At 40.1% G+C, this 16,117-nt stretch overlaps 1 protein-coding gene across 1 annotated transcript in view; it reads left to right on the top strand.

The window, feature by feature from the left end:
• Positions 1-16,117, top strand: part of DOCK8 (dedicator of cytokinesis 8) — a 234,119-nt gene that overhangs the window by 57,429 nt on the left and 160,573 nt on the right. Inside the window, 2 exon segments of the mRNA XM_003121929.6 lie at positions 9,642-9,817; positions 12,707-12,778. Of these exon segments, the coding sequence (XP_003121977.3) occupies positions 9,642-9,817; positions 12,707-12,778 (248 nt within the window).

The raw sequence follows: 16,117 nt of genomic DNA, 5'->3' as shown, positions 1-16,117 counted from the left end.
AACTGTAAAATGTTAACAAGATTTTTTTCATTATTCAAAGTAGAAAGGATAGTGAAATACACAAGAAAAGAAAGGTAGGTCTTCTTTGCTCAAAGATAGAAAGAATCTGAGATATTGTGTTCATGGGTTAATAAACTAACCTACATTTTTATAGAGGGAAAAATCTTATTTTTAAAAATGAGACTAATAGTTCCTGTTGTGGCACAGTGGGTTAAGGATCTAGTGTTGCTGCAGCTGTGGAATAGGTGGTAGCTGCTGCTTGGATTTGATCCCTGGCCCAGTAATTTCCATATGCTGCAGGTGTGGCCAAAAGGGAGGGAAAGATGAAAATAGGTAAATTTCTAAGTAAAATGGCATGAAGCATCTGGACCATAATGCTTCTGGCTGAAGAGAAGGATATAAAAAAGCCACTTCCTGGATAGAAACCAAATCACCATGGTTACATGACATGTTTGTGTATAACAGTTATGGAGGGGGAGACCTCATACCTTAGAAAGCATTCATTTTTGTCACATAGAATAAAGCAACCTTTTTGTTTTACCAGTAAGGATGACCCAAAGGGTGGATCACTTGATAAACATGTTCCTCTTATTTTTCTGATGCTGTTTTGTGCTTCATCTTTCAAGAAGTTGGGCTATCCTTAGGTTTCATTGACTTCACTGGAGGGGACATGATGAAAAATGAAGATCTCAGTATAATTTTCATGCAAATTCATGATGGAATGCAAAATGAAAGAGTGACACCCTGCATGGAGAGCAGGAGTTTCACTACTTTCATTGTAAAGCAGGGGCATCTAGTCCGTCTTGGTAAAAATACATTGATGCTCATTATAGCAAGTCAGCATCTTCCACTTAGTGGCATCAGTGGAAAATTGCCATAATGAAAGCAGGAAAGTACTCCTTAATCTAAGCTATAAAGCACTTTGTTTTGGTTTGGTTTTTGGTTTTTCTTTTTTCTTTTCTTTTTTTTTTTTTGGTTTTCTTTTTTATTTTTTTTCTTACTCAATGAATTTATTACATTTATAGTTGTACAATGATCATCACAATCCAATTTTATAGGATTTCCATCCCACAACCCCAGCGCATCCCCCCACCCCCCAACCTGTCTCATTTGGAAACCATAAGTTTTTCAAAGTCTAAGAGTCAGTATCTGTTCTGCAAAGAAGTTCATTGTGTCCTTTTTTTCAGATTCCACATGTTAAGGGGTAGCATTTGGTGTTGGTATCTCACTGTCTGACTGACTTCACTTAGCATGATAGTTTCTAGGTCCATCCATGTTGCTGCAAATGCCATTATTTCTTTCCTTTTAATGTCTGGGTAATATTCCATTGTGTATATGTACCACATCTTCTTGATCCATTCCTCTGTCGATGGACATTTAGGTTGTTTCCATGTCTTGACTGTTGCAAATAGTGCTGCAGTGAACATCAAAGTACATGTGTCTTTTCTTTTCGAATCATGATTTTTTTTCTCTGGAGAGATGCCCAGGAGTGGGATTGCTGGGTCAAATGGTAGTTCTATGTTTAGTTTTCTGAGAAATTGCCATCCTGTTTTCCACAGTGGTTGCACCAATTTACAATCCCACCCACAGTGTACTAGGGTTCCCTTTAATCCACACCCTCTCTAGCACGTATTGTTTGTAGACTTTTTGATGATGGCCATTGTGGCTGGTGTAAGGTGGTACCTCAGAGTGGTTTTGATTTGCATTTCTCTAATAATGAGTGATGTTGAACGTCTTTTCATGTGTTTTTTTTTTTTGCCATCTGTATGTCTTCTTTGGAGAAGTGTCTGTTTAGATCTTCTGCCCATTTTTTGATGGGGTGGGTTGTTTGTTTGGTATTGAGGGGTAGGAGGTGTTTATAAATTTTGGAGATGAATCCTTTGTCAGTCAATTCATTTGCAAAGATTTTCTCCCATTCTGTGGGTTGTCTTTTTGTGCTGTTTAGGGTTTCCTTTGCTGTGCAGAAACTTTTCAGTTTGATTAGGTCCCATTTGTTTGTTTTTGTTTTTACTGTCAATCCTCTAAAGAGGTGGATCTGAGAAGATGTTGCTGTCGTTTATGTCAGAGAGTGTTTGGCCTATGTTTTCCTCTAAGAGTTTTGTAGTGTCTGGTCTTATATCTAGGTCTTTAATCCATTTGGAGTTTATTTAGTGTATGGTCTTAGGGGATGTTCTAATTTCATTCTAGAAGCAGCTAACAGCAGAATACAGGAGGCAGAAGAACAAATAAGCGAGGTGGAGGACAGATTAGTAAAACACTTTGAAATACTGAAGCCAGAAGGACTTCACCATCTTCTGCCCTGCATACTTAAAGATAACAGAAAGCCAAGAAGATTGTCTTAGGTAATCATTCATTCAAGAAATATGTATTAGGTATCACTCTGTGCCAAGAGTTTTCTAGGATCGGGGGATACAACAATGAATGTAATAAAATGTCCATCTTCATGAGTTTACATTCTAGAATGAGAGACATAGACAAATAAGTGTATGTAGACTATATCAAGGGGTAATAAGTGCTTTGAAGAACAAAACATGGATGGAAAATAGAGAGTGGTACAGAAGAGGGGCTCTATTCAAGGCCTGGAGGCCTGGAAAGAAGACCATTAGGAAAAATTCTGCATTCACTTAACAGGTATTTGAAGGAAGAACATTTGAAGGAACAGCAAGTTCAAAATCCCCGGAGCAAGAGTGTGTGACATGCTCCACAGACAGTAAGGAAGCCAACTGTGAGCTGAGCAGAGTAGGCAGTAGGAGATGAGATTGTGGAGGAATCAAGGCTGGCTCATAGGCCTCAGAGACCAAAGAAGAGCTTTGGCTTGTACTTTGATTAAGATGAGAAGTCACTGGGAGCACAGGCTTGGCACGATCTGACTTTTTAGTATAGGTACTGCCTATAGGGTTCTTCTTATAAAGATCACTCTGGCTGCAATGTGGAGAATAGACTGGAGTGAGGAGAGCAGTTAGAAAATTGTCAGAGTAACTTGAGAAAACAGTGGTGGTACTTTGGAATATAAAAGGTGAGAAGTGGTTAGATTCTGGATATATTTCAGAAGTAAAGTGAGTAGGAGTTTCTGACAGATAATATGTAGGGTGTAAGAGAAAGAGAAATCAACATAGACTCCAAACATTTTGGCCTGGGAAGCTGGTGGAGTGGAATTGTCACTTGCTGAAATACAGAGACTTGGAAGATTTGGGAAGAGCATATTAGCAGGAAAATTAAGAGGTAGTGTTGAATGTTTGAGAGACCTGTTAGATCACTAAGTGGTGATGCTGGGATATGATTAGAAAAATCAACATGGATGACAGTGCAATAGTTGAGGCTGCAGGAATGTAACTGTAATTTTGAAAGGAAAAAATAGAAGGTATTTAAAGTCATGGGCCTGGTTGAGGTCGTATGGAAATAGACTGGGAAGAAAAGCTCTTTTCAGCCTGAACCCCAGGACACTGCAAAGGAGAACCTAGAAAAAGTGGTGTCCCAAAGGCAAAATAAACAACTGTCCCAATTTTCCTGGGACTGAGGGGTTTCCTGGTATGTGAACTTTGAGAGCCTGGGACATACTGGGACGGTTGGTCACCCTCCATGTGAGGAAAATGTTTCAAGAAGGAGAGAGTGATTAACCATGTCCAGCGCTAGAGATAAACTAGGAATAAGCAGCAGCCATTGAATTTGGTAACGTGGACGTCTTGGGTGATTTGACAGGACTTGTCCGTTATGAACAGCCAAGTCGATTTGAGGATCACCCACTATAGGGGTGAACATGCATTAGGGTATAAGGCCAGTGCACCTGGAAGCATCATGCCTCTACCCCCACCCCGCCAAAGTGGCATGAAGCTTCCCCAGTGCTAGAACAAGGACTCAGGTCCTCTGTGATTACCTGTGTGATTTGGGTCAAGTCATTCAGCATCTCTGTTTTTCAGTATCCTTATTTGTGAAATATTGTCCAGGTTTGTTATTTTAATCTACTGCCATTGTGTTATTACATACACACATACATCATGTACAGTGCTAGGAGATACATAGATTAAACAGACATCATTCTGGTATTATAGGAATTTTCAGTTTCAGAATAAATTCTTACCACATGTCAAGAGAACTAGTCTTGATGTGTGTTAGAGGACAAGCCAAAACTGAAATACTCTTCATTAAAAGAATATTTGTGGAGTTCCTGTCATGGCTCAGAGGTTAACGAATCTGACTAGGAACCATGAGGTTGCGGGTTCGATCCTTGGCCTTGCTCAGTGGGTTAAGGATCCGGCGTGGCCGTGAGCTGTGGTATAGGTTGTAGACGTGGCTTGGCTCCCCCATTGCTTTGGTGTAGGCTGGTGTCTACAGCTCTGATTCGACCCCTAGCCTGGCAATTTCCATATGCCGCAGGAGCAGCCCAAGAAATGGCAAAAAGACGATAAAAAGAAAAAAAAAAAGAATATTTGTGTTAATAATTTAAGCTTTTAGTGTTTATAGTCTTTTTGTGTATTTCTAGTTTTCTATTGACCAGACCTCTGAAAAAGTAACTAGGAAGAATTACCGCACAAGTCACTAGAAAGAAGCTGGAAATTGCTTGAGGGCAATGTACTGGTCTCTTTGTCTTCTCACCCAGTGCAGGTCTGCTTAGGACCCCAATGAGTATTTGTTGAATGAGTGAAAATGGGTATATTAGCCCAGGTTCAACCAGAGCAGTAGAACCAGTAGTAGATACATCTTCATGTGTATTAAGGAATCAATTACAGGAAATTGACTTATACATGGTGGTACTGGCTAAGCAAGCCTGAAGTCCATGGGGCAATCAGGAAGGCAAGATCACAGCAAGCTGGAACTCCACAGGCATGAGCTGAAGCTTGGAGCCCTGATCTTCCAGAGAGCCTGCGTCTTCTTTGAAAAGGCATCCAGCTGGTTAAGTCAGGCCCCCAGGCTAGGCTGTCTTTTGATTAACTTAAAGTCAACTAGTTAAGGACTTTAATTACCTGGGGATATCCCTCACAGCAGCACCTAAATTCGTGTTTGATTCTATGAGCAGGTGTATGTATGCTATAGAATTGCTGCAGCCTCCCTTCTGTCCTCCAGTTCTGGCAAGAGAAAACCCTGATAGCCCACCATGTCTGAAAAAATACTGGGAAGGGAGTTCAGGTGAATGAAGTTCTGCCAAACCAGGTTGACACCTCAAAAGCCATCACACTCAAAGCCTGATTTAGGATAATTTGCAGTCAAGTTTTTTTGTTGTTGTTGTTTGTTTGTTGCTTTTTTTAGGGCTGTACCCATGGCATATGGAGGTTCCCAGTCTAGGGATCAAATTGGAGCTGCAGCTGCTGGCCTACACCACAGCCACAGCAATGCGGGATCCTTAATCCACTGAGCAAGGTCAGGGATCGTACCTAAGTTCTCATGGATCCTAGTTGGGTTCGTTAACCACTGAGCCATGATGGAATCTCTAATATGTTTTGTTTTTTAAAATTTGTTGTTGTTGTTGTTTTTATTTTTATTTGACTTAGGGATATTTTTCTTATATTATTTAACGAATGTTAGATGTGATGATTCATTGTATAAAGTGACCTTGAAATTACTTTTGCCATTGAAAGTAGTCTTGAGTCCACAGACTAGGAGGCCACATATAATTCAGTAACAGAGAAAACAAAAATAGTAAAAAAAATTTTTTGGCTGTGAAAGTTCCCAGATCAGGGATCAAACCTGCATCACAGCAGTGACCAGAGCACTGCAGTGACAACGCCAGATCCTTAACCCCTGTGCCACAGGAGAACTCCAAAAAGAGTAAATTTTTATGTTTGGCTTTTAAGCTCCCAAGGGCCCAATGGACTGACCTTAGAACATCCCCCTCCCACCTCATTCCCAAACTTCAGCCCCCGATGGAATGCAATACCACCATAACTCTCTTCAATATTTGTTTTCTCCCTTTATTTATCCCTAAACAGCACCATGTATGTATATGCACGTGTGTGTTGATTGATTCATGATAAACCTACTCTTGAGATTCAGACTTCAGGTAGTTTAGAGAACAGAAATCTCCTTTGATTCCTGGTTATTAGTTGAATATGCAAGAGGAATAACTTGCTCCAAGGCCTAGTTAACAGCAGTTGGGATCTCCACCCACTTGCCAACAGCAGGACGAGTTTACATCACTTTTGGAAGGAACAATTTCCTCCCCTGTTAGTTTCAGCAGAGAAGGGGGAGGGGGTGATGAGCTATTAAATGCCAGCTTGTATGTAGTGCTAGAATGATTCTCAGCAATTCTATCATGATGGTTTATTTTTATTGCCTATTCAGTCCTGATAGATTCAGACCTTAAGAGTTTATGACTTAATGATCAGTTGTGTATATTGCATTTGGCACTTTGCCGCACAATTAGTGCTAAATGATGATACTGTATTCTTTGTCATCATTCCTCCCTCCAAAGAAAGCATTATTTTACATGTGAGAAGGTGGCAAAGTTTACCATCTTATGGTTGACTCAAGATCTATGGAAAGATGCATGAAAGTAACTCCCTTCACTCTTCTGAATCCCTAAGGAACAACTCAGTGAGTTGCATTTAGTAGATGTTCAGCAAATAATTGCTGAATGAAGGATGCTGCTGACCTTTACCCTTGGCTCTTGGGCAGGCTATCCTATAGGTAACAAGTGCCATAACCAGCCAGGTTTTTTTTAATTTCTTGTGGCTTTGAATTTTAGAAACATGACAAGTATAATATGTGGCTAGACCTCAGTTTTTTTCTCTCTGATGATTTCACACAAATGCCATTTTTCCGTAGAAGCTCCTACTCATTGTTATCAGTGTTAGTGTCACATTGTCTCAAATGGTGCTTCAATATAATTCTTCAGTGTATATTTTCCATGCCTCTGGTTAAATAATTGATATTCTTTATGATAAATTTACATTCATTATTTCTTTAATTAATTACTTCACTATTATTACTTTGAGAAGCCAATCTCAAGAAAGTTCAGAGTGGAACTTGTACGTGGTGGTAAATGGATTTTTTTTTTTTTTACCCTCTTTTAAACACACTTACCACTGCTTTGCGTTTCAGTTATTTTTGAAAATCCAGATTCTCTGAAAAGCCTGCAAGAGAAAACAATACTATGAGCCTGCCAAGGTTTGAATTCCAGATGGGAAACTTCCCAGCTATGTAACCATAGGCAAATTATTAAATTCTATACTTCAATGTCCTTATCTATGAAAGGAGGATAGTAAAAAAGTATGTTCCTCACAGAGTTCTAGTGAGAATTAAATGAGATGGCGTATGCAATGATCTAGCACAGTTTCTTGGTGCACAGTGCTCAACAATCAGCGCAAGGGAATAAACTTTACATTAGTAAAGATGACTGTGCAAACAGTGCAGCTTCTTCATTTCGAGTTGAAGTCATTTCAGTGACCCTGGCCCTGACCTCTGCGCCATGTTATGAGGAGCAGGAAAGTCCTCTCCTTCGGGGATGATCTTACACAAGCCTGAAGCAGATTTTTTAGCTTGCTTTGTTTTGTTCTGAGCATGGATGTTGCTCACTGTTCCTTCTGGCAGAGGTCAACAGTGTCCTTTTGCAAACTCTGTTCCCACCTGGTTCCTGCATAGGTTGATCTCCTGCTCTCTGAGCCCCTGTAGGTCCCCATTGCTTCGTTGTGAGAGGCCCCTGTAAGGACCGCAGTCTTCTCCTTAGCTGACTTCCAGGTTCCCAATCCCATCCTCAGTCACCACGTGGGAGCCTTGGGGAAATAGGGAGTGTCTTTGCTCTCTCCTACCGAAGGATGGCCTCTTGGCTTCTCCCTGCCCCTTTTGGCCCTACTGGCATACGGCATCATGTGAGCCAACTGCTTCAAGAATCTCAGACAGGGAGTTCCCGTCGTGGCGCAGCGGTTAACGAATCCGACTAGGAACCATGAGGTTGTGGGTTCAATCCCTGCCCCTGCTCAGTGGATTAATGATCCGGCATTGCCATGAGCTGTGGTGTAGGTTGCAGACGTGGCTCGGATCCCGCGTTGCTGTGGCTCTGGCGTAAGCTGGCAGCAACAGCTCCGATTAGACCCCTAGCCTGGGAACCTCCATATGCCACGGGAGTGGCCCAAAAAAATAGCAGAAAGACCAAAAAGACCAAAAAAAAAAAAAAAAAAAAAGAATCTCAGACAAGGAGGTGTATTGTTGCTCACTTCTGTTTCATCCTTAATCTTCTACATGTCACTCACGCCCCCCACCCCTCACCACCAGGGACACAAAGGTGGGAGGAGACAGGGCAAGACACACATTCAATCTTGAGCCTCTTCCATGGCATTTTGTTCCTCCTGTCCAATCTGGAGCCTTATGTCTTGTCTGGTATATTTCAGGGTGATGAAAAACCGGTTTTGTTGGCACTTCCTTTGGATCTGTCCTTGTTTCATAGTGAGGCAGTACAAGTCAAGAATCTGGGGTGTTTGCTGGGTTGATGATTCTGGAGAGTCTTCCATAAATGAATATCTTAAAGTTGCTGCCATTATCATTATTATTATTATTATTATTATTATTATTTACTACTACACACATCAATTTGATCTCAGTGATTCTTTTTTTTTTTTTTTTTTTTTGGTTTTCTTAGGGCCACACCCATGGCACGTGGAAATTCCTAGCCTAGAGGTCAAACTGGAACTGCAGCTGCCAGCCGCCTGCACCATAGCCACAGCAACACAGGATCCGAGCTGCATCTGCAACCTACAGTGCCGGATCCTTAACCCACTGAGTGGGACCAGGGATTGAACCCTTGTCCTCATGGATAATAGTCGGGTTTGTTACCGCTGAGCCGCAATGGGAACTCCTCTAAGTCATTCTTTTACTCCCTTAAAGTAGTTCCTTAAGTCTAAGTGGATTTCACAAACTGGGATAAAATGCATTTGTTGAAGTGCCAACTTTTTCTTTCATCAGCTAAAGAAAATTATTTTTTTAAATTATAATCTATTGCTATTATTTCTTTTATCCCCCCACTGTGGAAAGATATAACTGAAGAGCAAAAAAACCAGTACATTTAGCCTTACGAAAACTCAGCCAGTTGCGCTTAGTTTGCTCATTTAACTGCAGTCAGTGAAAATTTCTTCCCAGTTGGTACCAGTCAGCCCACCTTTTCCAGCATTTGGAAATCACTGCTGTGGAATATCCCAGCCACTCAGTCTGGTTTACTGTGGGTTGTGATTACAAATGAAGAGCTTTCAAGAATCACTGTACAGGACAGCTCAAGAAACACCACGCCTAAATACTCAGACAGAAGGTCTCTTGAGTTTGCCTGAATTTTTAGAAAATTGCTTCTTAATTCACTGCATTTTGGTAAACATGGCCTCAAAGAGCTTTTGCAAGAGAAATTACAAAAATGCAGCAAAGCCTTGTGATCTCATTTTGGATCTCCTCAGGAATCCTCATCAAGATGCAATTAAGCAGAGAAAAATTCTGCCTTGGGGTGTGATTTTAATTACTCACCCTGTTCTGACTTGACTTTCCACGCTGCATTTCTTTTCCTTTCCCTATCACTGCTTCTGTTTGACAGCTCTTCTAAAGACAGTTCCACTTAGCTGTACCTGAAGAGCCAAGCCCTTAACGGAGAGAGGGAGGGCAGGGCTGTCACCTGAGTGCTTTTACCCCCAAACCGCGTGGAAACTTCCTTTTCCTTTTTCTGCCCCAAGCCTCAGTTTTATGACCCGGTGGAGCCAGTGGACTTTGAAGGACTTCTGATGACACACCTGAACAGCCTGGATGTGGAACTTGCCCAGGAGCTGGGAGATTTCACTGAAGACGACTTGGACGTGGTTTTCACGCCAAAGGAATGTCGAACTTTGCAGCCCTCTTTGCCAGAGGAAGGGTAAATTGCTTTCTTAATATATAGATGGGATTATGACTGTCTTGATTTTTCTTGGTAAAGGGGGAGATGCCCTAAATATGCATTTTTCTAACAAGTAGCATTACCTGGCTCTGTGACTGCTGTGGTACTGTCACCATGTGTAGGTGGTTTTTGAATTGGTTCAGTCGGAAGCTTTAAAAAGTCCTGTGGGGACTAAGCCAATTAAAGGGCTATATGGGACAAAGTGGACTGCTTCAGAAGAGGTGAAGAATGCAGGCTGTGGTGCCAGACTGCCCGGTGGCGGCTCAGTGACTGTGGGCCAGTCATGTCACCTCAGGAAGCCTCAGTTTCTCCATTTGTAAAAATGATAGGATTTTTCGTAATAACCCTTGAATGCTTCCACTCAGAAGTATTTTAATTGTTTCCATATACGAGATGGGATCAAGTCACAAACATTAAGTTCAATCCACATTTCTTGAGCACCCACTATGTGCTGAATGCTGAGATTAAAAACATACATAAGGCAAAATTCCTTCTTTGGCAGAAAGTTTTGTCAAGTGGAAAAACAATGGGGAGAGCTCTGTAGGGTGAATATGTGAATAGCTGTGTAGGATTGAGTTTCTAGAGTGAGTTAATTGATGTGTTCACAGGTGTGGTCATCAGCCCTTGACATCAAATGATGGAGTTATATTTAGATAAAGCTTCTATTATTTCCAGAGTGTAAAAAGCAATGCCTCTTTGGAGGTTTAGGATGAACTTTTATTTGCATTCATTTTCTTTTTTTTCTTGAATTTTTTTTTAATCAAAGTGCAGTTGCTGTACAGTGTTGCGCTAATTTCTGCTGTACAGCCAAGTAACCCAGTCATATATATGTATATATATTTATATTTCTTTTCTCATACTAGCTTCCGTCATGGTATATCCTAAGAGATTAGATATAGTTCCCTGTACTGTATGGTAGGACCTCATTGTTTATCCATTGTGCATTCATTTTCAAAACCAAAATAAGATTCACATCCTCCTGGACATTTTCAACCTTCTCCTCTTCCCCAAAAAGTCCCAGAAAGGAGATCATGAACCACAGTCCTCGCCCTCATTACTCAGGGGTATTCCAGTTCAACTCTGAATTTTATTTCATCACAATTTAAGAAGATTGGATGGAAGTGATATGGTATTATTATGACCCTTTGTTCTTTGCTTAGATATTTCTCATTCACATAGGAGAGTCACTATAAGGTCATTTCTAACGTTTTGAAGAGCCTCACATCCCAGAAAATGATGATCCTTCGGAAACACTTTTCCCTGTTGTCAGTCATTTATTCACGTGGGATCTTCATATGAGTGACATCTATTATTATTAGCTTTGGTAGAGAATCATTTAATTTTATTTCTTTGTGTAAAATTTATGGTTGTCTTCCAATGAGATCAGAATCTTAGAAAAGCCTATTTAAGTACTTATAGAAAATTAACAGGTGAGGATTTTTATTTTTTTGAAATTTGATAGGAGGTCTTTTTTTTCCCTCAACATCAGTTTTTGAGTATAATATTGCCTTGTCACTGGAATTGGTAACTAACCCACTATCTGTTGGATGGCTTTAAAACACACTATTTCAATCATTGCCCCAAAATCTCATGTATAATTAAAGCCCAGGAAACTATCATCATCATTAAACAGCAGCTGACTCTTGTTGAACCCTGGTGCCTGGCCAAGAACTTGATGTTGAGCTGTGATAGTGTAGCAGGTATAAGCTGGCACTCACAGGGAAGTGGCCTAGGGTCAAGTCACAGCTCTCCCACTTGGAGCAAGAACTTTTCATCTCATTCCTCTGCAAAATGAGAATATAGTAGTGCCTGTTCTATGATTGATGTTAACTCAGTTAATACCTGGAGAGTGATTGCATGGGTGCCCTAGTACAGAATGAATGGCACACAAGGGTGAACTCTCACAAGGTAGGTCTTGTTACGTGCCAGATGTTCTTCTGAGCACTTCACACACTGATTTACTTCATCTTCATCACAGCTGTCCAAAGGAGGATTGCACAGTTACTCTCACTGATTTAAGGTGGGGGCACTGAGGCACAGAAGGATTGAATGACTGGTCCAAGGTCGCATAACTATTAAGGAGTGGGGCTGGGATTTGGCTAGTCATGGCCCAGGAGCCACACTGGGTTTTGCAATATTTCATCTAGAACTAACAGCCAGCCCACAAGGTGCATTCTATTCTTACCCTCTTATAACAAACCAAAAAAAGTCAAACTTAGAGCATTGAGACCTATTTACTATAGTACCAACACATGTGGAAAAAGAGCAAGAAAAACTTTGCTACTGTGAAAAATGAGCAATTTCTAATTTCCAGACTCTGAAGCACTCCAGGAGTATCTCTCATGACACACTCCTTACAGGTAGACAAGAGCTGCCCAAATTAACAATCAGCAGCCAAAGCCAGGATCTGTCAGCTCATCAGAGCCCAACACAGCTTCTCTTCTTTATGGCTTTCAAAGAGGAAAAACATGCATGTCCTAACAAGGTTACACATGAGCAAAAATATGCCCAGATTACCCCTGTGAGAGATTGGTATTTATACTTATTCTTCTTGTTTTGTACGTGATTACAGCTAGTTCTGCCTGTCTTGTGTTGGAATGCCTTTGGGGATAGGTATAGTCTAACATGATTCTCTGTAATAAAGAAAACCCACAAAGCATAAAATGCCAACATATTTGCCTCATCAAAGTAAAAATGTTATTGCCTCAGGAATACTTCAGACACTCGAAAGAAGTGGATAAGAATGCCCTTCACATTCTTAGTTCATAGGGATTTGAAATCACACTTCTTTCCTTGGTTATGATAAGGGATTGCTTTGTTGTGCTTATACAGTAATAACATTTTTTTTTTTATCTTCCACCTCATTAGGGTTGAATTGGACCCTCACGTCAGGGACTGTGTTCAGACCTATACGCGGGAGTGGCTAATTGTGAACCGGAAGTAAGTTCGTCTTTTCCCCTTTTTACATATATATTTGTTTTTATATTACTACCTTTTGAATCACTTATTTTTTTAATTAATAAACTTTTTTCAGAGCAGTTTAGTTTTGTAGGAAGAATGACTAGAAAGAAGTCCTGATAGTTCTTACATATTGACCTCCCTTATTACTAACAAACTGGGGATTTGGGGACAGGGGGTGTGAGGATTTCCCCTGTAGTAACATATTGGGGATTTGGGGGTGGGAATGTGTGTGAGGTTTTTTTTTGTCTTTGAATACCATGAATATTGATTTTGGAGATTAAACATACATGTTAGTGAGTATGCAAATTTTCAAGTACAAAATGAATAATGAGGATCTAGTATTACTCTCCTGCTCAAATACCTGCTAATGCTCCCTGCTGCCTGCTATATCAAATATAAACACCACCTGCTTACCTTTCAAGGGCCTTAACAATCTGGCCCGCTCTATTAAAACTTATTTCTCTGAACTCATGGAGCCTCATCCTTTCTCTGGGTCTGCCTCTTCTTCATGGATGCGCCATGTAACCCCTTCAGCTCTCCCTCCACCACCTGTTGCTCTTGATGTTCCCCTTCTGGGCATGCTCTCCATCCTTTCATCTCTCTACCAGATCCTACCTATGGATAAAAGGTCAGATCAAATTTCTTTTTTTCTTTGTGCAGCTTTCTCTGCCTAACTTATCCTGCCTTGGATGAATCTTAGTTAAGCATGCAACATCTGTTACAATTAAAGAGCCAATATTGATACATTATTATTAACGAAAGTCCATAGTTGACAGTAGGGCTTATTTTTTGAGTGGTATATTCTGTGGGTTTGACAAATGTCGAATGACATTCATCTGCCACTAGAGTGTCATACAGAATAGTCTCACTGCCCTAAAAATCCCCGCTGCTCCACCTTGTCATTTCTCCCCAGCCACCACTTATCTTTTTACTGTCTCCAGAGTTTTGCCTTGTTTCTCCATGTCTTTTTGTGGCTTGATAGCTCACTTCTTTTTTTTCCCCTCAGAATAATCTTCCATTGCATGAATTTACTATAGTTTATCCATTCATAAATTGAAGGAGAAAGTCACATTTTAAACACCAAGATAGAGCCCTTCTGTTTTATTTCCATTCTGATGAATTCTGAGGAGGGACAGGGGAATGAATGAACTACAGTTTGGCTTCAGATTCAAAGGTAACATTTAAATTTGTGATGAAGAAATAAATTCTCAGTCCATGGGGAGTTCCCATTGTGGCTCAGTGGTAACGAATCCAACTAGTATCCATGAGGATGTGGGTTCAACCCCTGGCCTCACTCAGTGGGTGAAAGGATCTGGCATTGACATAAGCTGTGATAGTAGGTCGAAGATGTGGCTCAGATTCTGTGTTGCTATGGCTGTGGTGTAGACTGGCAGGTACTAGGTCTGATTTGACCCCTAACCTGGAAACTTCCATATGCTAAGGGTGCTGGCCTCAAAAAAGAAAAAGAAAGAAATTCCTAGTCCAAAAGGCCCTTCTCTTCTGGGTTAATCAAGTGTTTCTATGAAATTGTTCTGAGCTTTTTGCCTCCACGCCAGTGACCTGGATAGTACTCTATGAGACATGTCTACAAATACCAGAATTCTCAACCTGTATGTTTGTACCTGTTAGGGAGCTGACTGGGGAGGGTCTGCGATTGGGGACACAGCCCACTAGAGAAATATCAGAGAACCTGTGGCAACACATAAATAGTTTGAAATGCTGATATCCTCTCCTGTACTCTGGTAAGAATTATTGTTCTGTGGGATAAATGATGAAAGACTTTGGAGACTGGGATTTACCCAGCTCCTGGAAAGGTGCCATTGAATTTGTGCTGAAGTGTTTTGGAGTAAAGTCAGTATGCATACTATTTTCAATAGCTGAGAAAGAGAAAGCTTTACCTGTATGAGGTAAGTAAGAGAAAGTTAGATGCTAATCCATCATCTGTTCTAATGCAAATGGAAAACCAAGTTGCTGGGCAGTCAAATAAGATTGTCCTTTGCTGGTAATAAAAAATTTCAGAACAAGTTGTTTTCTTGCTTTGAAATGTCATAATTAGAGATTCTTTCTGATTATGAAGGTTCTAAAAAAATCTGAGAAGGGACAATAAATAGAAAGGCCCAATTTACTACATTTGGTTTTTATTTTCTACTTAGGACACTGTACTTTTTCGTTCTTCATGGCAATTCCCATTGGATTATTTTTGCTCTATCTTGGACAAAGTTAAAGTAAAAAGGACTCTTTTTAGAATACTCATTGTAAAAATTTTAGAGATTATAGTGAAAGAAAAGGAGAAAAAAAAAAACAATTTCACTATAGACAAATGACCACCATTAACATTTGATATATTGCCTTTGAATCATATTTCTTTGTCTATATACTTACATAAAAATTAAATCAGGGAGTTTCCTGGTGGCCTTGCAGTTAAGGATCTGGTGTTGTTACTGCTGTGGCATGGGTTCGATCCCTGGCCTGAAAAATCCCACATGCCATGGGCGGGGCCAAAAAAATTAAATCAGATTATAATACAATTTTGCAGCATGCTTTTTCAATCTTCGCAGTAAATGGCAATTGTTTCTCTTTGCTGTTAAATATTCTTCTGCAACACAATTTTTAATGGTTGTGTAATATATTTAACAAAAATCCCATTTCACCAATTTTAATATTTAGATGATTCCCTGTTTTTCAGTGTTATACCCAAACAGCAGCATTCTTGTGTATAGTTATGAATTTTTTCCTATGGAATAAATTTTTACAAGAGGAATTTCTGTGTGTAGGTGTATGCCCAATTTTAAGAATTTGAGAATATTATATCAGAAAGATTAATACAAAATATGCATGAATCCTCAAGGATGTTGTCTTTGAATAAATTGCCAAATTTTTTGTTAAAAAGGATCTCTTTTATTTGCATTTTATTTGACTGTTTAGGTTGGGCATCTTTTTTTCATACATTTGTTGTCCATTTTGTAAGTTCTCCTTGGTGCTCTACTTATTCTTTAAATTTGTGCATCTCCATTAATGTGTTTTTCTAGTCTCATTTATCTTTAGAATTGCTTTTATTTGGTAAGGATATTAACCTGTTGTCTGTCATATAATACAAATTCCTTACCCAGTATACTTTTTGTCTTTTAAATTTGTGTGTGTATATATATATATATATATATGGTCTTTTTGTCTTTTTAGGGCCACATCCACAGAATATGGAGGTCTAATTGGAGCTGTAGCCACCGGCCTACGCCAGAGCCACAGCAACCAGGGATCTGAGCCAGGTTTGAGACCTACAGCACAGCTCATGGCAATGCCGGATCCTTAACCCACTGA

Source organism: Sus scrofa, chromosome 1 (assembly GCF_000003025.6).
Source record: "Sus scrofa isolate TJ Tabasco breed Duroc chromosome 1, Sscrofa11.1, whole genome shotgun sequence".
Classification (NCBI taxonomy): Eukaryota; Metazoa; Chordata; class Mammalia; order Artiodactyla; family Suidae; genus Sus; species Sus scrofa.
Note: the sequence above shows the minus strand (reverse complement) of the source record. Positions and strands in the feature narration are given on the sequence as shown.